General features: G+C 34.1%; 1 protein-coding gene across 20 annotated transcripts in view; it reads right to left on the reverse strand.

The window, feature by feature from the left end:
* Window positions 1-26,194, reverse strand: part of LOC128855325 (calcium-activated potassium channel slowpoke) — a 307,274-nt gene that overhangs the window by 27,613 nt on the left and 253,467 nt on the right. For 16 of the 20 annotated variants that reach the window (XM_054090145.1, XM_054090144.1, XM_054090139.1 and 13 more), the window contains 2 exons: window positions 6,689-6,763; window positions 919-951 (listed from right to left, as the gene is read on the reverse strand). The exons of 2 other annotated variants lie outside the window; for them this stretch is intronic. In XM_054090145.1, coding sequence (XP_053946120.1) covers window positions 919-951; window positions 6,689-6,763 — 108 coding nt within the window. The remainder of the gene's footprint in view (window positions 1-918; window positions 952-6,688; window positions 6,764-26,194) is intronic. 2 more of the 20 variants (XM_054090154.1, XM_054090155.1) reach the window with 1 other exon arrangement.

A 26,194-nucleotide genomic window follows, 5' to 3' on the forward strand; every position in this document is an offset into this window, starting at 1 on the left:
GTATCAAGTCGACTTAGTACTTTATGCTTGTTCGCCCTTAAAGTGTTGAGGACTAACACAATAACTTACAGACACAACTATTAATCAGTTGTTGATAATAAAATAACATAAAATTTTAAATTATTATTATAAATTTTGAAAAGATTTTATTTACTGATTTAAAACTCAAAAATTGCTAAAGTCGAAAGAAAACAAAAACAAAAAAAAAAAAAAATTGCTAAAAGTAAGCAGAAATATTCGGAACGTGAGATAAAAGCTTTTTAAGCTAAATTACCTAGTATTTTGCTACGCAACTTATTTCTAAAAGATGTCGCTGGCTACCGTGGAACTCCTATAGGTAGATAAACACTCTTGTCGACATTCAGACAGCAGTTAATAGTCACTATTAGTGGCTTGATAGTCACCCCTAGATACTACCGCAATTATAGTAGCGCAATTAGTAATAACCATCTAACCTGCTTTCTAGGTACTTTTGACCATCAATATTTGCAAAAATTTGGGTGAAGTAAGAGTTTTGAATATTTTTCACTTGAGCCATTTCTTACGATCTAATATGGCTCTTTGGAGGTGACATTACGTCTAAAAAAAGTGCTTTGATCATTGTGTGCTTGATGAAGCCAGTTGTGAATTATAGTATACCGTTCTAAAATGGAGGTACTCGCAGAAAGCAGAAAATTTTATATATACCCCAGTAGCATTATCACTATGGGGAAAAGGCAGAATGGGTGACCAAAAAAAAATTTGTTGTTGACTCAATAAAATCTCGAAAGCAGAAGACAAGGTGTCTCGAATAATTCCTTTCTGGCTCAAAACAGGGGTCAGAGGTCACTTTAGTGCTATGCGGTCGCTAATAGTGACTCGCGACCGTTGCCTGAATTCCGACATTAATTACAACACACAACACTTTGAGATACTTACGGTTCACATCCTCTCTATCGCGCGCCATGTCACCTAATCACCACCCAAGCAATAAAAAATATATACAGAAAAAAACATATTTTAGAAAAATAGGCATTGGTTATTTTTGTGGTGATTAGTTCGAAAAGAAAGGTAAATTTTCAAACATTTCTGTACGCGTGTGTCTATAATTTGGTGTTTCCTTTTGTAGCAACACAAACAAGTAGCATAAAATTAAATTTTCAAATATTTAGTATTGTGTGGCAGATAAAAACGAGTACTAATTTAGTACTAAATAGTTGAAAGGAACGTAATAGCAGTTTGTTTTTATTATACATATTTACGGAGTGCTACTAATTTTTATTTTTTGTTTTATTTTTTTTTGTTTGTTTGTATGTTAGCGTGTGAGCGTTAACACTGGCGTGTTGTTGTTTTTGTAGATTTGAGAATATTAGCATTAAAATTTTATCTACAACAGTTTTTTTACAGACTGTTTGACATTTTAGAATTTTTCGGAACACTATTTAGTTAAACAGTAAAGGGAATTTTCGAAAGGGATAAAAGAAAGTGAGACACAAAATGCTATAGTTTTCGACTATGTGGAGCAGTATCTTATTTTTGCGAATTGGGTGTTATTACTGTACTATTTAGAAGAGATCAAGAAATAGAGATCAATGAAATGTCAAAAAGTATGTTACGAATGTTAAGAAAAATGGTTATTACAAAAACAAAAAAACCATAAAAAGTTATGAATAGTTGATTTAAAGTAGCTATATACATAGATATATGAACTCAATTTGTACGAATATTAGTTAAATTTTAGTTAGAAGAGCAAATATCAAGCATATTTTTTTTTGTTTTGGTTTTATAGAAAGAAGTAGATCAGTTAAAATACGATTACTAATTTATTTTAAATACAACACAATGAGAGTACCAGTACAAGTACGAGTATTTTAGTTACACAAGTGACAGAACGAGTAAGTTTCAAGTGTTTGCACGAATAAAGTTGAAATTCTGATTGCTAATTACTCGTTAGTTTTTACGATAGTAGACACACACACGAGTGAACGTTTATTTGCTATTTGGTATATGAAAGTAACCGGTTATATGGTACAATAAATTGGAAAAATATAACAACAAATACAATTCACAATAACAAAAAACAAAAAAAAAAAAAAATAAATAACTAAAGAAAAACAAAAACAGTTAACACTAACAAATATTTATTTATTTATATGACGCTAATTAATAGCATATTTTGAGGGGCTACTTGAAGGATATTTTAAAAATAAAAATACTTTGTACACCGCGAAATAGAAGAAAATATACGTAATTATAGAAAAACGACACAACTTAAAGACAATAATAAGAAATGTGTCTCTGTTTAATTGTTTGCCGAAGAACTGGTCCTAATGAAGTTATGAAAATATTTGAGGTAAAAATATTTTCTACATGATTTATCATAAAAATGTCATGAGCGTAGAAACTAAAATATATCAATGAAAATTATTTTTTATAACATTTATTTTTTTTTTATTTTAAAAACATATTTTTTTACAAATTACAAAAAAAAAAATAAAAATCGAAATGCTGTTTTAAGGGGACAGATACCTGTAAAATTTCGATAAGAAAATTTTTTTTTCATAAAATATTATAATCCTTTAAGGGGTTAGATGGGTTTCGTTGCTTCAAAAAATCGATTTATTTTTTTTTTTGACTTATTAATTTCTACAACATCTCAGAAATATTATCCTAAATTTTCAAGTCGATCCGAAAAATAAATTCGGAGATACAGCCTTTGGAATGTGTGCGCTCCAAGCCACTTCTATTGTTATTCAAAACTTTACCCGATTTTCTCGGAACTGTGTTTTCAAAGTCGGTTGTCAAATGTTCTCGAAAACTACTGAAATACAATTTACTCGTGCTTGAACGAAGGATTTTGTTTTTTTTTCAATTACAACTATTTAAAAAAAAAAAACAAAATGTCAAGCAAATTTGACCGAAATTTTCATTTTTTTGGAAAAATGTCTACCAAAATTCCAATTTTTACTTTTCTTCTCTTTTCTTCGTTCAAGCTCGAGTTTAACTTAAGCACTTATTTTTGTTTTTCCATTTTTGATGATCCTGTCAGGAGTTATGCTGACAACACGGACGCACCTTTTTTCGAGGGGTCACCGGAAATGACGTCACAATGGAGAAGTTTTAATTTTTTTTTTTGATATAATTTTAATTTTTTTTCTTTAAATATGTATCTATAAGACAGAAAAAAGTTTGAATAAAATAAATAATTTTTTACATAGAAAAAAAAAATATTGAAAATAGGCCTTTTTTTACCCGACGAAACCCATGTAACCCCTTAAGAATATGTCAAAAATTTGTAGAACGTAAATTTAAGTATTTCTTATATTATAGAACGTCAACCGTGACGACTCTATTCTTTGCGTTCGAGCGCTGGAAGAGGTATAGTTACGTTGCCGACTTTAGACGCGTTTTTCCTTAAACTAAATTTTTCGAATTGGCGTACACTATAACTCGCAAAGTTATTGACCGATCTCCCTGAAATTTTGCACACATCTTTTTTATGATATTACTTTCTATGTGAATACAAGAATTCGAAAATTTTTTGAAAAAATAATTCCGCGATTTTTTCCCCCATTTATTGTTAATTCATATAGAAATTATGATATTAATAAACAAAAAAAATTTTGGCTTTTTGTGTTCAGGTCACTGAGCCGATGCTACAAAGCCCGCCGATTGAGAAGCCCCGCTGCGACCTTCCTGGAAAAATTAAATGTACATACGCCATTTTAAATAATTAAAATTAAAAAAAAAAAAATTTATTTATTTTAATGTATAAATTAACTGTATGCCAATTTTGAAAAAAAAAATATATTGACTTCTTCATTTTAAATACTTGTAATGAAAATCAGGGAAAATATGGCCGTCTACAGGTATTTGTCCCCTTAAAGGCATCAACCAAATCTGCTGTAGATGGGCTATCTTCGTATCTTTTTAAAAACACTTTTATTTATTTATTTATGTATACACTAATGTCTAACAAAAATCAGAACAGACGTGTGAGAAGTTTATTCAGAACTACTTAGTCTTGCCATAAAATCGCAGAAGAAAGTTCCGTTATTGTTTCTTTTGTTCGTATGCACTCGTATTGTCTACTCGTAAATTATACTCAGTTTCGTGGCAAATTTCGGTTGTTAACGATGGAGTGGGGAGCTAAGGGAAAGCGCATTGCAGTGATTGCATAAGAAAAGTGTGGTAAAAGTGCAATTGAGATTTACGCATTGCTGAAACACTTAATATTTCGGGAATATTTGAGTGCTGCACGATCTATTGTTTTTCCCAAATGTCTGAAGTGACAGACAGAAGAAGAAGTGGTCGTTCTCGCGTCGTTCGAACCAGTGCAGCCATAAACGCCGCTCGAGAAAGAATTCGCAGTAATCCCCTGAGAAACCAGAAAATCATGTCCAGGGAAATAAATGTATCGACCAGATCCATGCCAAGACTAAGTAGAGATAATCTTTACATGGAAGTCTTTCGTCACTCAACTGGTCATCAACGCGCTTGAATAAAATTAGGCTCGAGAGATGCCAGCAGCTGTTCGGTGGCACGCGGTCAACGACCATGAAAATATTTTTTTTTTTTATAGGTGAGAAAATGTTCACTGTTGAAGAAGTTTTTAATAAACAAAACAACAAAATCTATGCTAAAATTTCTAAAGACGCAAAAAATGTTGTTCCAAGGTTTCAGTGTGGCCATCATCCATGGTTTAGCGGGTAGTGTCTTAAAGCGTTAAGGTGTTAAATCTCTTAATTTCTGCGAAAATGGGGTTAAGAGCGGGGCAAAAGTGTATCAGGAGGATGTCTTAGAAGGCATGGTGAAGCAGTTGAGCAGTACACTCTTCAATGGAGAGCGTTGGATCTTCCAGCAAGATTCCGCTACAGCCCATAAGGCAAAACTCACTCACCAGTGGCTAAAAAGCAATATTTCTGGGTTCATAGTCGCAGACGATTGGTCGTGTGGAAGTCCAGGTCTGAATCTATTGGACTACAGTTTATGGTCAGAATTATAGAACATGGCCTGTCAAAGACCTCACCGACATTTGGACATCTCAACAATCTTTGGTTCGAGCAGCGACGTCAATTTCCATGAAAACTGTGCGTGCTGCAATGGCTGAATGGTCTAATCGTTTGAACGCTTGTGTAAGTTAACACATGAATCCCCTCGATATCACGACACTATCAAGCAGAGGATGGCTTAGAAATTCTGCCACGCCATATACATTCAAAAAGCGTGCGCTACACACATGTCTACATTTTTTGTTGGAATGTTGGTACTTCTGTCCTTTATAGAGTCGCACAGTCAATTAGCTTAATTTTGGCATTTAATTATATCAGTCAACGTCTGGGCTGATGAGTTGGCTACACGGGAAACCCTGGAGATGGTTTCATGGCAAAATTAGAGGATTGGAGTTCCTTTAAGGCCTCGCGTCAACTCAGCAAGCGCTTGGCAGCTCTCGAATTTGGTAGGTACCCTTAGTTTAGATTAGATTTGTCGGGGGTTGGACAAGTCCAAGCACTCCGTCAGGAGACCATTGTACTACACCCGGATAGATTTCTGTAGAAAGAATAGAGATAGGAAAGATAAAAAATGGGTGATAAGACGGATAAATTAGTTTAAGGTCACTCGTCTACAAATCTCTTGGATTCATTGATGAAGCGGGAGAGTACGAACTTTATCAATACTCAGTATATCGCAACTCAATATCCTAAGTCTGATTCTGGAAAATGCGGGACAGCTACAGAGAAAATGCTCTGCATTGTCGTCACCATGACAGCCATATGCTGATCTCAGGCGTTGTGCCCTGTGATTACAACCACCAGTTATCTCAGATCCTTTCTGCTGAGTTTTAGGAGAAGGTAGGTAACCTTACCGGACATTGGCCGTTAAGTGTCTATGCGGTTGATCTTAGTATTGCTGCAAGTCCTTTCAGCAGAAGTTGTCTGGGGAACGAGGTGGAAGCATATCATCACCTTCTTCTCGGCTGCCCTGCTCTCATAGAGCAAATATTTAGACATTTTGGCTCTCACTTCTACGCTACACCTGCGGTTACTGCGGGTTTAAATATCACACCATTGTTGGTCGTCATCCTGTAATCGAAAGTCCATTCTTCCTTTTTGGATTTTTTGTCCATGTGGGCCCCTTGCAAGGGCAGCCATTCATATTATCCTATCCTATGTACCTCATCAGAAAACTGTAAAGGAAAAGAAAGCTAAACTTGCAAGTGCTTAACGGATATTACTTTAGCTACCGAAGTTTCACTTTAACCCGCTCCTAATAGTTCGAATTGTGAAATAAAACACAATTTATAACGAAAAATATTAGCATATGTTGTTAAGCAATACAAAAATTTAAAACTAAAACTAAATTAAAAAAAAAAAAACAATATTTTCATTGACTTTGCTATGACATTTTTATAATTCATTGATATATACAATGCAATTCTTTATATGCTGCTCGCTTATGTTTTTTAGTAAGTTCGCTTGACCGCATGTTGAAAAAATCCCTTTTCCTTCCTTTTAAACAAATACTTTTCAATGAATTTTCTAGGTATGATTATGCATGAGAAAAAAAAAGATATAATGGAATCAGTTTATGAAAAATGAGAGTTGATGTTTTGTAATCAGTACGGGTGAATAAGAAATGCTTTCGAATTTATGTATGTTTGTATGCACATAGGAATTGTGTGTGGTAGTATATCGTATAATTTTATTACCCGTTACTGATCCGCGCACATGCACCCGCTTGGGCAGCTCTGGCGGCGTAAATGTGGGTGCTGGATGGAAATCATCTGTAAGATATTCACTAATCAGCATACTCAGAAAAAAACGATGCTTATTTTTTAATTTCATTATTATTTCTTGCAATTTTGCTTGTTTTTTATTTGATTGGTTTTTAGTCTTTTTTTGTTTTGCATTAAAACTTCAATGAGTGAGCAAATAAATAGGAGCAAGAGCGTTTTCGTTTACGTTGCTAAATGTTGTTTTTGTTTTGTTTTTAATATTTATTTTTTATGTTAAAATTAAGTTTTCTGTTTTTAAGACTTTACTTAAGATAGCTAGAAAAATAATAATAGAACTCTTGAATTAAAAATTATGTAGTTTAAAATAATATTGTATTTTATTTGGAGTTCGGACGGGATAAGAAACAAAATTTGCGGAAAAATTGTAGGATAAATATTGCACTACATATTTTTAATGAAATTTAAGAAAATTAACAAAAAAAAATTAGAAAAAAAAATTTAAAAAAAAATGCCTATAACTGTTTATTGAAATGATTGAGAAGGTAAAGAAGCGGCGTTTTTAGTTTGAGAATCTATAGAATAAAAAACAACCTAAACAAGGTCTGGTTTGTGAACTAGCGCGTATTTTCGCATAGAACATTTCTCAGGATAATGCCATACTTATTCAAAAGTATGCAGTTTCAATGCAGTAATAGTTTTAATATTTTGAGAAGTTTGATATAAAGGGTGATCAGATTGGAAATACTTTTTCTAATAGGGTTCTTTTGACAGATCAATCGTGACTACTGGCAAACCAAATGCATAATTTTTTCAGTATTCATTGCCATTTCATCATGGAAAGATGATGACGGCTCAACAACGTTTACAAATCGTATAATTCTATTACGAAAATTGATGCTCTATGAAAAGTGCTCATCGCGCGCTCTGGCCAACTTGCAGGTGCCGAGCTATTTGGCAAATCACCGGCAAAATGACCATATGCGGCCTATGGGCTGGCGAACCCTATTGCGCTCTGATAAACGCCTTTTGGACTTTTTCATGCCAGATGCCGGAAATTGAAGCCCATAATCTACACAACATTTGCCTCCACCAAGGTGCAAGTAGCACCTGCCATACAGCCCGTAAAGCAATAGATTTACTGCGTCGCCGTTTCGGTGACCAATTTAACTCTCGTCTCAGCCCAGTGGATTGGCCACCACGATCGTGTGATGTCACGTCTTTGGACTTTCATTTGTGGGGTATGTAAAGTCTAAATGCTTTGTGGACAAATCAGCTTTGATTGAGGCAATGGAGGCCAAGATTGCTAAAATTATTCACAACATATGGACCGAAGCCCTCCAGCGAGTTATTCAAAATTAATGTTTACGGGTGGCCGAATTACGACGCAGTTGCGGCTAACATTTGAAAGGAATTAACTTTAAAAAATAAATGTCATGAATGGTTCCCCACAAAAATAATAAAGACTGCCCAATCCATTTGAATTTTCGTTGCTTTATTTCAATTTAAAATCCGATACCTCTAAATTGATCATCCTTTACATAAAAATGCAACGGTGCATTGGTGATCTTACCCGAAAGATACAATAGAGGCCGGTCTTGCGGCAAACAAAGGCAAAACAAAGTCATTTATCACCACACTCAATGCGTGTCCATGCAGTGGAACACTGCCTAACTTTATAACTTTGAAGCTATGAATTGTTTATTAACCAAAAAAAACTACAACTCCGGAAGAACCAAAGTCTGCCCCTCTAAATGCTAGGTTAGGTTAGGCTGGACTTAGCTCATTCTATTAGATCGCACATAGAGCAGAAATTGATCCATAGTCATACCAAGTATTGGCATGGAGAGTTTAATAACTTTATGTTTTGTCATTAATACACTGTTTAGATAATTTATTTAGGCTGCTAATTTTTGGATCTGCCACACTTTCTAAGGTTGAAAATGATGCAGAACCTAAGCAGCACCTAAATGCTGTTTGAAACTTGATTTCAGTCAACCCTGAGCGCTAGTAAACTAAAATGGAGGACACGGCTTGTATATTCTTTGGTTTTTGCAGAATGATGCATGAAAGAACCAAAGTCTGCAGTCTCTAAATGCTGGTGGAAACCTATTTTCGGTCAGTCGTAAGCGCTACTAATTCTAAAATGAAGGGACGGTTGGATAGTCGTAGTATTATCTAGTTTTAGTTTTGTTGAAGAACCTTGATTTCACCCTATTAGGTGGTGGCCAAGAAATTTGTTGCATGTATCCGGAAACTTTAAAACCAAAAAAATCTGGGAAAACTTGCTTGAACGAATGGCGGTTCAGCGTGGCCATATGCTTGTGTTTATACAGGCGAAAATATCTTTGTTTTCATTTAATTTTGTTTTTTTTTGAACATTACTGGTTTTTTTAAATAAATGAAGTTCAAAAAAAAAAAAAAATCACGTATTCAACTTAAATGGAAAGGCAAAAGACGAAACCTCGTTATTTAAATTATATATATGTATATATAATTGGCCCTTACACCCTTTTTCGGTGTTTGGCTGAGCTCCGCCTGTTATTTGTGGCCGGTGTTCCACAAATGGAGAGAAATGGAAGAGAAATGCACTCGGAGGTTTGCCGTTGCCTGCCGAGGGGCGACCGCTATTAGAAAAAACTTTTTCTTCATTTTGGTGTTTCACGGAGATTTGAACCTACGGTCTCTCCGAATTTCGAATGGTAGTCACGCACCAATCGATTCGGCTACGGCGGTTTTTTTTAATTATTTTTTTTTTAATTTCATATAATAACATAAAAAATAAAAATATATAACGGTAATTAATATGGAGATTAGCTTAAATAATAACTTAAAATAACCTTAACGAGTGCTATCAGAAAGTAAGAACGAAAACCGAAGCAAAATTAAAACGTTTTAATAATAAATAATTAATATTTCAAAGTTATCCAAATGAAAAATATTTAAGATTTAAAAATATATTTTTTTGGTTTTTTGGAATTAGAAAAAAAATTTAATCACTTTAGCGTAAATATTTCACATGCTCAATTCAATAAGTACAAGTATTTATGTGAGTGTATAGGTGATCAAAAAGGCTTGGAAGTAGAAGTAGAAGCAGGTCTATATGAATATTGAAATCGAAAGTGAAAAGTGGAAAGCGAAAATATTACATTACAGGTAGGCATGGCAACATGCAAACAAGCACCAATAATATGCGTAATATACAATAAGCCCCATCATGCAAAATACCAAAAACAAAAACAAAAAATGATTCGTTTGACATGCAACAGCGCTGTTGGTGCTACTAGTGGGTGTGGGCGCAAGCGAACGTACACTGGTGACGACAATCAAACGGCGGCTTAAATGCAACCACGCACATTTGTGCATAAAAACATTGGCTGAAGCAAGAAAAGTAGCTGACTAAATATACGTACATATGTAAATATATAATATATATATGCTTGAGCCACTAATGCTTGGAAGCTAAAGAAATAGTAACAACATACACACACATTACTACGCAGCCAAATGAAATAAAACTACGCTAAAGTACTTGCATAACAGTGTGCGTGAACAGCAGGAACAGAAAATTACTGATAAGCAGAGAAGTCTTTTGGCAAATACTCGGTGGTAGGCGCATTATTTTGTAATTTTTATAAACACTTTTACTACTTTATGTACAGATAACTTAACTTTTTGTACAGATACAAATACTTATGTATTCGAAATTACTTGCTCCACTAGTGAGAGTTTGCGGTTTTTTTGGCATCTGAGTGATAATAATTCATAGCTTTTGTTTCGTGTGCAGGCTATAAACATTTAACTGATTTCTTTTCGTTTTTCTTCTTGCTTTTGCACGAATTACTGCTGTTTTCTAAACTAACCTCTTACAGTTGACTCTATCATGGCAATAAAAATATTTTCGTTCTCTCAAATACTCGTTCAGCTCTTCGGTCGGTACATTTATTTAAAAGTTAGCTGACGTGCCCTTTCAAGTTTGTAGTGAAGGAAAGTGAGATGAATTCAATCGAGGTGCCGTACAGTAGCGAGCACAACTGAGCGTATGATAATTTTTTTCTTAATAATTACAATGTTTTTCGAGTTAAATTTTTAAATTTTTTTTGATAATTATAATGTTTTTCGGGTTAACATTTTTTTATTCTTTGTTTTTATGTTAAAATTTCAAGGCCATGCAACGTTTTGGGCATTTTCGTTCCGCGAGAGAGAAAAAAGATATAACGTAGAGGAAAAAGAGAGATAGAGCTATACCTTATATATATCTTAGATACACTTTAGGCTATTTTTCCTGAGTTTTTCCTTGTGGTTGCTAATTTCTAGTGAGAAATAACACTGCCTACTTTTTGGTGCTTGTTTGTTGGTGCAAACTTGTAGGAAATATATTTTTGGTGCCCACTTTTTGGCGTTATATTTCCTTGCCTACTGTTTGGGGCGTTTTTTGGTTCCAATTTTTTGGGGGGTTTTTGGTGCCTACTTTTCGGCACTTATTTCCGTTTCCTGGCTAGTGCTTGTGCATACTATAAAGTGCTATCCATTCCGGCGTCGGATTTATTGGTATTGCCTTGCGGTAATTTGTGCCATTGCTGCGGCCCTGGAATCGCTGCGTTTGTGCGGTTTGTGTCCGGCGTTTACCTATACCGGTCGACCCTTCTCCGTTTTTTGTAAATTTTTTCCATTTGTATTCTCTGCAAATGTTGTGAATTTATTTAGATATATATTCTTTCTCTCTCTCTCTCTCTCATTCTCTCTCGGGTGTCTCCCTCTTTCTTTATCTACCTTGAAAGTTTCACTTCTGTTATGTGTACTACGCTACACGCATTTTGTTTTTTTAGTAATTGCAATGCTTTTCGTTTTAAATTTTTAATTTTTTTTTTAATATTTATAAAGTTTTTCGGGCTAACATTTTTTTTATTTTTTTGTTTTTATGTGTTTTTTTATTGTTTATTCTTTAACCAAGCCATATAAATTACCCTTGCAAACTTTATAAACAAATTTTCATTTAAACTTTGTACTTTTTACTCTGAATTTTAAAAAATAAAAAAAAAAATTATTTATAATTATAGTTGCAATATTTTTCGGACTAAACTGTTTTACTTTTTGTTTTTGTTTTTTTTATATTTTTCATTCTTTAACCAATACCATAGAAAAGACTTAGAAAAATTCGAAAAATCTCCATCAAAATTTTTTACTTTTAATCTGAATTGTAAATAAAAAACAAAATTTATAAATAGCTGCAATGTTTTCGAGGTTAAACTTTTTTGCTTTTGTTTTTTTTTGTTTTGTTTCCATTCTTTAACCAAAAAACCATATAAATAAAATTCTCTAACCTTAAACAAACCTAACGTATACAAATTTTCTTCTATTTTTTTACTTTTAATCTGAACCTTTAGATCACTTTTGGGTATGCAGTAAGATGGTTCATGAAATTCTAGTAAAACAAATAGAAGTGTTGAGGGTCTCAAAAATCGCTCGGAGTTTTAATAACTTTTTTCTGACGGCTTTTTGCCCTTTATTCTATTGTATATAAAAATAAAATTCTTGTGGGAGAATAAAAAAGCAATTAGCTCTATTTGCTTTTTATAATTTGCGCTGTTATACATACGAAAAACCCGCGAGACTCGAAGAAAATCGGCAAAACCGTTTAAAAAAGAAAAATATATATATACTAAAATTAACTCGATGTTTTTTTTAATTTGCGCTTGTGATATGAAAAAATGAAAAAAATTGTAAGAGTTGTCACTAAAAATTTTTTTTTGATTAGAAAATTTACAAATATAGATGAAAATATTTTAAGTTTTTCAGAATTTTTTATAAAGTTTGCAACTTTGGTTTATATTTTGTTTATATTATAAAAAAAATAATAAAAAAATATGTAAAAAAAACTGGGTTTTCACTGGAAAATCATTGTAAAAATATGGTAAAAATTGTATACACCCAGTTATGCTCGTCACTGTGTGTAAATACGACATTATAAGCATCGGAAATAGTTGAATAAAATGAAGTGGATTTTTACTTCAGCTTTGCCGTAGTTTTAGAACTAGCAAATTCATTAGCCATATCTCATGAGATATACAAAATATCGGTGTGATGTAAAGCTGACATTACATTTCAAATCTTCAAAGTTCTTTGATAATTCTCTATTTGCTGAAGTCAGTTGTGTGTTACAGCTTTGCAAAATGGAGGTAAAAAAGGGAGATCTAGATACATTCTACAGTAATGTGAAAATTCGGTGCAGGCTGCCAAAGAAATGTTTGCTGTTTAGGGACACAATATACTTAAAATATCGAATGCAACAAAAATCCGATAATTCCAAAAATTATGTTCTGGTAATATGAAGCCTAAAATGAGCCACGCTCATCTAAGACTTCATCAATTGCCAAAAATGTCGATAAAATCATTGAAATCGTCAAGTCGGACCAGGATGCGAACACTTGCGTTTCTGGGTGTTTGGCCGAGCTCCTCCTCCTGCTTGTGGTGTGCGTCTTAATGTTGTTCCACAAATGTGGATACCCACAATTTAAGGCCGACTCCGAACGGCAAATGGTTTTTTATGAGGAGCTTTTTCAAGGCAGAAATACACTCGGAGATTTGCCACTGCCTGCCGAGGGGCGACCCATATATGAAAATAACTTTTTCTATCACTTTAGTGTTTCATGCACGGAGATTCGAACTTGCGCACTTTCGAATGGTAGTCATGCACCATCCCGCTCGGCTAATCCTAGCTGGGAAAATTTCATTAACGAACACGTCGAACTTTCCATTTCACATAATATTTGGACAGTTGAGAAAACTAAATCACTTTTACAGTTAATTTGTTGAGAAAACACTTTTTAGTTTTTGTTGTTGGGCTTCGAATTGCTACTTAAAATTTGCTCTTTGCCCGTCGCTTCTTTTTCTAAAAACTCTCATACCATCATCCTTTTGCTTAATTTCTCGGTTTTACTTCGAAAGCAGATAGCAGGAGGGAGTATTACACTAGATGTTTGTGGTTCAAAAAATATTAGAAATTTTCAAATACATAGGTAACGGTATCAAGGAGAGTAATGAATATACATACATATTTATCTTATATAATATTAACTTGCCACCAAATCGATTCTAGTAACTCTACGCACACATTTAAAGCATATTTCCACACGAGCAACTAGACTTTTACTTTAAGGTGTACATATATTTGTCATACATAATTACTTGTACATTTACATAAACATATGTATGTATATACGCTACAATTGACACATAGTTTAAACAATAGAATTTCTTTCATAATCCATACGAATACAAATAAATATGCACAGACACTTCTAACTATCAACGTTTACGTACATACATACAGTAATAAATATATAAATAATCTATCTAATTCATCTAGTAAAACTCTCAAAAAATTCAAATACTTTTAAGTAACTCCATAAACGAAGATTAACTGACTAAAATCTACGATTACTGACTACGCAATATTGTTTCGAATGCGCTGCGCTCGTATTGGAATTGTGTTCCAAAGTGTCATTTTCAACCCTTGGCATTGATTTCAGACTTTGGCGACGCTTTATTGATATTCTAGAAAATTGTATATTTGCATTTTTTTGCATTCAGTTTGGCTTTGTTCTTACGATTTGCATATCTAAGTATTTGAGTGTTTTAACCCAAATTTATTTCGTTAAACGATGAGCAATTCGTATAAAAGTATTTTTGTATATCTATTAGAAGAATCATTTGTGTTTACGGCCGAACGCATAGTGAGTTTTTGTAGCTCATGTTTTTATTAAAAATACAAAATAGTTGCTATTATTACTTAAATTGATGTAGGTTTTTAGAGCTAAACTAACGATGAACTATTAATTTTGAATTGTTTGGATAAATACATTTTTTCTTCAAAGTAATTGCATAATTTTATGATTATATTATAAATTAAAAACTAATCCCTCATATTTGTGGGAAATCAATTTTTTTTTTTGTTTGTCGGGGCAGACCAGCAAGTGCAGCACTCAGACACAATTAAATCCATTGTATTGCACTCGGGTTCCCTTTTTAATTTTCTTTAAGTCTACTCGACCTCCGAAGAAATCTGAGTAGATCTTGTGGTGCAAAGGATCCAAGGTGGTCGCTTCTCGACACATCAGTGTCAGAGACCTCTAGCCTGACTCGAGCAAAGGCGGGGCAGACGCACAGAAAGAGGTTAGCCGTCTCATCCACCTCTCCACATGCTGGGCAAAATGCACTGTTTGAGATGCCCACCTTTTCCATGTGCTTCGCCTATAGAAAGTGGCCCGTCATCAGTCTAACCAGAACTAAATACCTCATCTAAATCTGCCGACTTTACGACTATAGTAGTTGGTATCATCATGGGGCACTGCCTAATGGAACGTACAGTCCGGTACATTTGATGAGAGGCAATCATTTTTATGGAAGAAAATGGTTATTAAAGCAACCGTATTTGGTGTAGTAATCCAAGGTCTTCTGATAATTCAAGTGAAGGCTGTACTTTGTTCGAAAATAAAGATGCTTAGAATATGATTCTGTTTTATACAGCAAAACTTCAGCAGCTGTAATACTGTGCTTGATTTATTGGTTCACTTGAATAGAGGCACTAATTAAATAAGGAAAAATAATAACAAATATAGGAGATTTTGTGTTTTTTACATTTCTTATTTAAAGCTTAATAGTTTCTGCTATCACTTTGTTTATAAAATACTTCGTAAATACGTTGATGAAGGGAGTTGTACAAATTCTCCAGATAGTCTAATGAAATTTCAAACCAGGCCGTTTTAATAGTTCGAATTGAAGTATTTTTGTCTTTAAATTGTTGCCCATTCGCATAAACCTTACGAGCCAGCCATCCCCATAGATTTTCAGTAATGGTCAGTTCTGGAAAATACGGTGGCTATGCTAAAGTCTCAACGTTTTGGGACGCAATCCAAGCTTTGACACACTTGAAGTGTGTACAGGTGCATTATTCTGTTGAAAAATCAAATTTATAGGTCCAAATGTTTCACGAATCTCGGGAAAAGATTCCAACAGAACTTTATAACTGTTTCCCGTCATTATGTAGTCTACAATTTTCCATGCAATGCTGCATTGTAGGACATTGCTCCCCATACCGTGACACCACCTTCGCGGCTACTGTGTCAAATATTGCTCTATCGTGAAGCTGATAAAGGGTGTTTCAAAAGTGATGCCTAGATGTCATTAATGAATAATTCATAGTCGGTACCTTCATTTTATGTCATCTTTGGCATTTAGCAAGTAGACAGATGTACAATTTTACACGATAGAATAACGCGTTAAATTATTGAAACTTATTATTATTTTTTTTGTTTTTATTATGCAAATGGTCTATCCTTAAGGAAAATAGATCGCAAAATTCGTGATTTTCTTGGTGGTAGTAATCGATTGAATCAGTCGACAAATCTAAGGTTGGATACCAAAAGGACTGGCGAACCAAAAACTGGACGTTCTGTTAAGAATATTGCTGCTGTAACGCAAAGTGTTGCTGAACCACTTTCAACATCGATCTCTCGACGTTCTCAACAATTGGGCATTCATGAATTGAGTGTTTGGCGGATTTCACCTGTAGACGTGGTGGACATAATGGATATTTAAATGGAGTAATTTTTGAACGAGGACAAAGTGAAATACCTTCTGTCATCAAAAAAACAGTCGGCGTTCTCACGTATAGGCACCCACGTCACTTTTGACAGTTATAATTCTGAAGTTTTAAGAGATTTTTTTTTTCTAAGAACCAGCATTAACACTGAAAATAATATCAGCCTTGAAGTCCAACGGAGAATCACTCTTGCCCACAAATAATACTTTTAACTTAGCAGTAAAGTCTTCTCTCGAAGAACAAAACTAATAGTTTATAAGTATCTCATCATGCCCGTCTTAACGTATGGTGCAGAGTCTTGAACGATGACAACTTCCGAAGAGGCGTACATTCGAGTATGTGAGAGAAGATTCTGTGGAAGACTTTTGGACCTTTGCACGCTGTCGATGACAAATATCGTAAGCGCTGGAACAATGAGCTGTATGAGCTCTACGACGACGTAGACATAGCGCAGAGAATAAAGATCCAGCGGCTTATTTGGTTAGGTCATGTCGTTCGAATGGATACAAGTGCTCCGGCTCTGAAAGTATTCGATGCGGTACCAGCTGGTGGTAGCAGAGGAAGAGGAAGGCCTCCTTTGCGTTGGAAAGATCAGGTGGAGAAGGACTTGGCTTCATATGGTGTGTCCAACTGGCGCCGGTTAGCACGAGAAAGAAACGACTGGCGCGCTTTGTTAAACTCGGCCAAAATTGCGTAAGCGGTTATCGTGCTAATGAAGAAGAATATTCTTTCATATAATTATAAGTGCTAAGAACTACAATATATTTTGAATATAAGTGGAGCATAGTGAAACCTGAAAGAATCTAGGCGCGTCTTTTGAAGGACCCTTTATAAATGGTGAATGATGCTTGAACAATGATAGATTAGAAATAGGGTGATCACCATAAGGTGTTATGTCCCATTTAATCTTAAACATACGACGTGGTGGTATATTTTGCACTCTTTTTTATAGAACAGGCGGTTGAAATGAATTGCCAGTTTTTCAGAGAAATACAAAAGGTTTTATATTTTTCTCTTCCAATACTGTAATTCGAATTAATTTAGGCTGATTCATTTATTTACCTAACTATTATAATACCAAAAAATTTCTATTAAATTTAAAGGAAGAAAATTGTGAAAAATTTCCTACCACCTCCACATATTTGTTAAAAAATTTCACCGCATAAATTAAAGTTTAAGAACCCTATTGAGTAAAATTTTTCTTACTAATAAAAAGGCGTTTTTTTACTTATCTAAATTCACTATGCGACTCGCTGTTGGAAGGTGGCAAAACGCATATAACCGTCACAGGTTTAGTCGCAGCTTCCCTCCTTTACTTTTACTTAAACTAACGCATATTTTATTTTCCAATACCAAAGAAAATAGCATGTGCACTTATCTACTTATATTTATATTGCGTATAAAAAAAAGAAAAAAAAATATATCTCATATATGCGAGTTCTTCTTGGTTATGCGTTATGTGTAAGAAAGCGAAAATATCAATACCTAAGTAGATTATTAGATTATTTAAGAATAGCGTACTAAATATTGCTATATACGTACATATATATTTTATCATTAAAAAAAGTTTAAAAATATAGATATCCTTCAAATACTATACGAACAACGCAATGGCTCAGAACCCATACAAAAATCACAACAATCAGATATGTATATGGATAAGTACATGAACTCGATCGAAACACACTCATATTGAAATGCCTACATATGTATGTGTATTTTTACTAAAAATTTACAACAAAAAAAATGCTCATTTCAAAGAACTAAAAAAATTTGTATATTGAAATTAATCAGGCCTGTGCTGCCTTTGGATTTTCTTTGCAAAAGTAAAAGCAAGCAGTTCTTCCACTTTTTTGTATTGGCTCTTTTTTTAACAAGGTTTCAAAGTAAAATCGAATCGATTGTTTTCACATTCGCGTGCATTAATTCGTTCACGAGCATTCAATTCGATGGCGAGCACAATTTTCGGCACCGTAGTGCAGAACAAGCCTGAATATTTAGTTTATCGTCGAAAGCAATAAAAACAACTACACTTAATTTGAAGCGCTGAATGCAAATCGTATGTATGTATTATTAAATTTTACTATATCGTAAGCGTTCACAAAATTTTCAAAACACTTCTTTCTATGCAACTCGTTCGCAAGCCTCTCTCTCTCGCTAATCGAGTACGACATCAAAGCATTTTCGAGCTTGCAGTAGTTAAGAATTTATTGTCACATAACTAATACACATAAAAAATGCAGAACCAATTCGTTATTTTCAATTAATCGGTTATTGTTTATACGAGTACGAGTAGTTGGTATTTGAAGTTTGGAATTGAATTGCAAGTACTTTAGGTACCTGCTTTGTATGTAGTTATGTATATTTGCACTTACTTGAGTAGAGCGAGTACTCATCGTCTTCTAGCCATTTCGTACAAAATTGTTGTATTTTTTGTTGTTGTTGTTGTTGTTGTTTTTTATTATCATAGTATAATATACACATAAATTGATTAGGTCAGTGAAAGTACATATTGATTAAGACACAACGTCGATTACAAAAATATGGTGAAGAAATTAAATTCAAGAAAGAAAGTGAAAAAAATTACAAAAAAAAAATAATATACGAACAAATTAAAATTTAATGACAGGTGTAAAATCTAAAAATAAAGCTGATATTTTATAAATGGCAGGCAACGAAAGAGGGATGTAGGTACAAAGTTGCCGCAATCAAGCAGAGTGGACGATTTTTATAGTTTTGAGAAATATTACTTTGGAGTGAACTAATATTATTCGGCTTGGAAATTTATGGTTGACATAAGTGATTACCACTTCCATTTCCCAGCCGGAGGCTTTAGAGCTGTGTGCCAGAGAATGCGGTGCCAATATTAACATTCTCTCTGACAGTCAAGCAGCTCTAAAATCTCAGGATAGCTTCTTATTCTAATCAAGGTTGGTCTGGGAATGTGTTAAAATCCTCAACACCCTAGCATCAAGAAACTCTGTTACCTTGATGTGGGTATCGGGACATGCCCCTCATGGCAAGGGAATGAAATTGTGGACACTTTAGCGAAAAAGGGGGCAAACACTCCTTTCACAGGTCCTGAACCTTTCTGCGGGGTAAATAACAGCTTCAAAAGTGCCTTTCTACGTGAGCAGGAACAACGAGGCCTAATCGATTACTGGAGAGCGCAATCGGGCATGCGGCAATCGAAAATACTCATAGATCCGGAACGGATAAAGGCAGAAGCAATCCTTAACCTAAGCAGAAAGGACATAAAACTTTATACTGAACTACTAACGGGACACTATAAACTTAATTATCACATGAAAAAAAAGGTGTGATAGAAAACGGTTCTTGTAGACTTTGCAAAGAGGCACAAGAAACAGCACAGAACACGTTCTATGCGACTGTCCAGCAGTGGCTCGACGCAGATTAAATGACCTGGGAAATGGGGCCATAAATCCAAACCTCCTGGTAGAAATTAAGCCGACAGCAGTTTTGGGATTTATTAGTAGCTTAAAACTGTTCGAGTAGGAGGCTACATGGCTGCACAATAGATCTATTCATCGCATTGCACAATCAGCCAATCAATAATACTAATAAATAAGCGATTTTAACCACGGCATACGCGATTATCGCGCAGGCTACCTAGAGAGTGGATCATTCCTCGGAAATATGGAACAAGTATTTGACTTCAATAAAAATAAAAAGTAATCGTCAGAGAAAAGCGGCATTTTTTTCTTAGAGAACTACTTTTTATTGACATGATTGATTGGCGCGATAACCGTTTAAGGGGGTATTCTAGTCTAGAAATTTGAAAAAATCGAAACATTTTTTTTTTCAAAATTTTAACTATTCAAAAATATCTCCCTAAAATGATTTTTCAAAATTCGAATTATTTTCGAAGCTACAACTATTTTAGTGACGTGGTAGCTAAACTGGTTTGAGCGGACGGCGAACTTCAAACGTGTTTTTCTCGAAACTACTTCTTTCGATACGGTCGGCACGATATCTCAAGTTCTAATCAACCGATTTGCTTGAAATTTGTCATGAATATTCCTTAAATATATCTCTATCGTATGAAGCTCGAAAAACTGGAAATTTCAATTTTTTAATATGTGTAAACAATTCGAGAAAGCTTAAAAATAAGAGAAAAATCGACCTCAATTTTTTGAGTAGCCGCCATTTTATGGAAAAAATTTTTTTTTCCGTTTTTTCTGGTTCATACGATAATGACATTCATATTAATTAAGAATTTGTATTTTTTTTTTTTCAGATGACCACAAGGGTAGAAATCGTGACGACGGGGACACTGCCTTTTTTTCTTCCCTTCCACTTCAAGGACGCATAACTCCATGAAAATTCATTTTTTTTTTTTTCAAATTTATTTTGTGTGCTCCTAATATATGAATAAATAAATGATAAAAAAAATGTATCGTAAAAATATCAATAGCTTTTTTTATTCATCGTCAAAAAATGCTCGAAATTCGGGCCTCTAGACTAGAATACCCCCTTAAGCGATTTTTCCGAGTTTAACAAAGCGTGCCAGTCGTTTCTTCCTCTTTCGTGTGGCTTAATACAAGCAGCGCTTGTTGGGCAGAGGCTCTCCGTTGGATTTCAAGACAGACTTTATTTTCAGTGTTAATGCTGATTTCCATATAAAGAGCTCGCTTACTACTTCAAAGTCATAACAGTCAACAGCTACGTCGGGAGAGCGCCGACTGTTTGTTTAATGGCAGTAGGTACTCTCAGACAACTACTAAGTGCCGATTTACACAGTGAAACATTTGGAAGAGAAACATTTTGTTCGTGGTAGTAGGACGAACGGGATAGAGAGAGAGGGGATTTTGTCTCCCGTAGTGCCGACACGCTTTGTGCTCTCATTAGCATTATCAAACTTTAAGTTGGCTGATTTACTTCATTGCACTGGTCACTGTATTCGCCTGATTTGGCATCCTGTGTCCACTTTATATTAAGCGTTGGAAGGTTAGCCTTATGAATGGATTCATGCTAAATCACAACCGCTGTGACCAACAGTCTAAACATCATTCCTAAAAAGGACATTCACAGATAGCGCATGTCATATCTTCGAACAATTGGCACCAAAGCAGAAAGAAAAAGAAATCCAATATCGATTCTGTACAGGCATTTTTGATGTTAATGTCAATAATGTCAAAAATGTCGATAAAATCAGAGAAATAATCGGAAGTTTACCGGTACGTTAGTAGTCGTAGCATCGCCCAAGAGCTAAAGATCGACCATAAAACAGTTTTAAACAATTTGCGCAAACATTTTACACTTAAATAATGGATTTCCTTTTTCTTTTATTTCTTTATTTAAGTCAATGGTAACAACCATTTACAGGATAAAATAACAAAAACTTTAGAACTAAAATTAAATAGATAGTTTGTTTAACAAGCAATCCTTCCTGCCGGTAGGTCTGCAGGCAAAATATATTGCGCGTAGCACGGCAATAAGGCTGAACACTCTAAGTAAGCGGTCAAATGAGAGCTATGGTCACGGCAAAATCCTGGCTGGCACTTCGGAGATTCCCGGATTGGTGGACTATGCAATCCCGCACACACTTACTATTACAACGTTCACGACCCTCCTACCCCTAAGGGAAGAGTGGGAACGGAACCATGTATACAAAGATGGCTAAAAGCTTGCGGGCAGGGTGGGCGGAGGTGTATACTCCGAGCTTCTGGGGATCTCCCTTAGTTTTCGGCTCCCCGACTACTGTAGTGTCTTTCAGGCCGAACTGATGGCAATAATGAAAGCCGCGACACTGGTACAGTGTGACGCGATATCTGGTAATGACATCTACATTTTCACAAAACTGTTAAAAACCTAGGTAACCATGAAATGCCGCACATTTGTTAATGAGATGGCTGAGTCATTTCGCTTAAGGATAATATGGGTTCCTGGCCATCGCGACATTGAAGGTAGCTGCAGAGCCGATGAACTAGCGAGACTCGGCACCAAGTTGACCGATGAGTACATAGACAATGACATAGGCATACCCTTACAAACATGTAAGCTACTTATCCTTGAAGAAATCGTAAGGAAAGCAAACGAAAGATGGCGCAATGAAGCCACCTGCAAAATCGCCCATCAACTGTGGCCGACTCTCAATGCTAAACGCACAGAATCTTTGCTAAGCCAAAATAAGCACAGTCTTGGCACACAGATTTCAGTCATAACGGGGCATTGTCTAATAGGTAGGCACGCCCAAAGAATGGGTGTGCAAGCACTTGACTTCTGTAGAAGTTGTCTTGATGAGGAAGAGACAATCTTACACCTTTTGTGCCGTTGTCCTGCTGTATCCAGATGGAGATTTGCTATTCTAGGCAGACAATTTTTTAACGAATTGGAATATCTCAGTTCTGCAGAAATAGGAGGTATTCTAAAATTTTTGAAAAGCACACATTGGTTTTAGGAGAAATAGGGAAAGCTCCCACGCGGCATCACAATGGGCTATGAGTCTGAGTGTATCCCACAGGACAACCGCTTCAACTTAACCTAACCTAACCTTGACAAGAAATAAGGCGCAATAAGTGACTTATATAGAAGCGTTGGCATCGCAAAATCCAGATCAAGATTAATTAATGTAATTAGTTCTGAGATCTGCAACATAAAATGGATTATAGGAGCGACGTACTCTATTAGGAACATTGAAGCTTATTTGGCCGACAGTTAATAATAAAGATTAATAAGAAAGATCGATCAAAAAATAAATGCTTCACGTTTTTATCAGTGAAAAGTTCACTTTATTTTGGAATAGGGGATGTCATACTTGTATGTGATAATCGTCCACTTCTGCTTGAATTTATTTTTATAAAAAATCACTTGTACGCTCACAATACTATTGATGAAGAGTAAACTAAAAGATTCAAAATTTGAAAACGAAATATGAATTTTGGTCAAAATATAAGAAGTTCGTAAAACAAATGCAATAAAAATTCACATTAAGTCACATTATATGAAATAAATGGATGAGATATTGAGATATGTACGTGTGACACAACAATGAATACAAATATGAAAATTTTTAATTTACAGCCTTGATTGTATTTGGGATTTTGTGTATTTGTGCCGGTATATTTACTTGAACTTTATTTATTTTTTTGTATTTGTATGGAGTGTTATGCGGAAAAAACAATTTTTCAAAATTTTACGTCTAGTAAAAGAGTCAGAATATCGTATAAAATATGATAGAACAAGTAAAACAATGAAGATAGAACGAATACGAATATGAAAAGGATTAAGGAAACATTGTAAATATTTTATGCAGTAAGCATGTTTGTATGTATGTGGAATGAATGTACGAGTTGGTATATGTATATACTAAAGTACATGGACACTGGTATGCGATTTTTTTACAAATACTACAAATAACGCGCATGGAGAATTATGTAGAAATGTAGAATATATGGATGTAGTAGTAGTAGTAGTACATAAACGGGTATGCATGTGTCGGTGAGTATGAGCAATTTTTCTCCTTTTGCTGGACTTAAAATTAAGCTTGTAAGTAAAATCTGTTTGCTAAAAAGTTGCATTAGAATTTTGAAACTCGAAAGCTGCTGCTGCTGCTATGATATTTCGTGTTTAACTACATTTCGACACTAACACACGCACACGCACATAAACATATATGAATTATACACAACACTTAAACACATACAAATGTTTGAAGAACGGATGCGAAAAAAAAACAATTGGAAAAATGATGAAAATACATAGGAGTTAGATTTTGAAATTAAACAAATGTCTATGAGTACAAGTAAGACTGATTGAGAGTTGAGAGTGGTTGGTCGAATAAAGGACAACAACACACAAGTAAGCGGTAGATACGTCTGCATGTAGGTATGTGTGTGCGTAAATTTGTGTGAGAGGTGGTGAGAGCTAGGCACTAAACAGCATTGAAGTTGAGCTGCAGCCACGCAAAAATTAGTGGTTTCCTTTTTGTATGCATAAAAGTGTGCCATGGGCTCTACTTGCATTTGCCATACACACACACATAGAGAGCTTGCGTTAAAAAACATCAAACAAAACAAAAAAAAAATACGTCTATTTAAACTTTGCGTAGTTTGTGTTGTTGTTAACTTTTGTATGCTGAATGGGGGCAATGGCCGCTGTAACACAATTGCCTGTGTGTGTGTCTCGTGCAATTGCATTCATGTATGCACGTGTGTGTACCTGTGTATGTATGTATGTATATATGCATGTTAGTGGCCTGAGCGCATAAATTAAGCGAATCGAATGATAAGAAATGTAAAAATACAATTAACTGAAAATTTGAGTAAAAACAAAAATATTTTAAATGCGTATTTGAATGTTTATACGTACTTGCACGCCCCACCATTTGGACGGCGCGGACGCCTTTCCTGAACGTGGCCACTGTTTCGATCATAGAAATACATATTTTTTTTTGGTTTTTTTTGCGTTTGTTTAGAGAGGAACGTGTGAAAAGGTAATGACAGAATAATGAGAGAAATATGTTGATACAAATTCTTTTTTGTTGTTGTTATAATTGAAATGAAATTACAAAAAATTACAGAAAACAAGAATAAAATATAACCAAAAACCAAAAACCAAATTTGTAGCATATAAAGAAGAAATTATGTTGAAATGAGTAAGAAAATTACAACAATAGAAACAAAAAGTAAGTTAATGCTTTGAGTTATACAAGAAAAATATTCATTCAGTATTACAGCATGAAATTACACATTATTTATAATCTGGAATATTGAGTAGTACAGGTGGAGTGCCTTACATATACATACATATGTACACGAGCTAGCGTTAACCAAAGAGCTCGTACCAGTAATTCAACCCACGATTCACTGAGCCTGTTCAACAAACAATTTCTATGCGTCTAACATGTTTTTAGTATGTCCTGCGCACTTTGCTTTATTTATTCGCCGAATAACTTCAATTTTTAAGTATTAAATAGTTGCGCGACTTTCTTTCATATTTTTTAAATTCTTCCTTCTTTCTGCAGTATTCTCATATTTTCAATGCGCTATTTTAAATATTATTAATCTTAATTTGGTAAATAAATAATCTTAACTTTAATCTAATTGCAATAACAATAGTAATAATAATAATAAGAAATATATATAATAAAAAATAGTTCTAAATATAATAATAAAATATTCTAATGATTAATTAAAACATAAACATAGCGTTATATTATTATCAAGAGTTTTTATAACATCTGTTTTATAACAGCCTTGTAAGGTTTAGCTTTTTTTGTGCCCATAAGATAAGTCAATCATTTCCTTAAGAGGAATCAATGCCAAAACCATGTACAGTAACTGTTGCTAACTATTCTTTTTTTAAAGAGTCAATAATTAATTGTTATTTTTTCATCGGTATGTTTTCTGACAAAACAAAAGTTAAAACTTGATTTCTAGTTTTTAGTCAAAAGCAAATTACAAATTTTGATGTTTATTTTTTCAATCTGACTTTTATTTTTTCGGTCAAATATATGTATATTTTAAAATTTGACATTAATTTTTGTTCTATAATTTGTATAAAATCGGTCAAAAATGGCACAAACGGGGACTATGCCAACAGAGTAGCTTTTGATAATATTTTTTTTTCAATCACAGAAATACATATTTTATTTTTGATCGAAAAAATTAAAAGTCAGACTTAAAATTTTATTTTTGACCGAAAAAATAAAAGTCAAATTTCAATTTTATTTTTGATAAAAAAATTAAGTTATTTTCAAATTTTATTTTTGACTGAAAAAATAGAGGTCAGAATTCTATTTTTATTTTTATTATTCGCCTTCAACATTTATTCTTAGTCGAGAAAATAAAAGTCAGATTTCAACTTTTTTTTTTGTCCGAAAAAATAAAAATCAGATCTCAATTTTTATTTTTGAT

The sequence above is a fragment of the Anastrepha ludens genome, chromosome 2 (genome assembly GCF_028408465.1).
Source record: "Anastrepha ludens isolate Willacy chromosome 2, idAnaLude1.1, whole genome shotgun sequence".
Taxonomy (NCBI): Eukaryota; Metazoa; Arthropoda; class Insecta; order Diptera; family Tephritidae; genus Anastrepha; species Anastrepha ludens.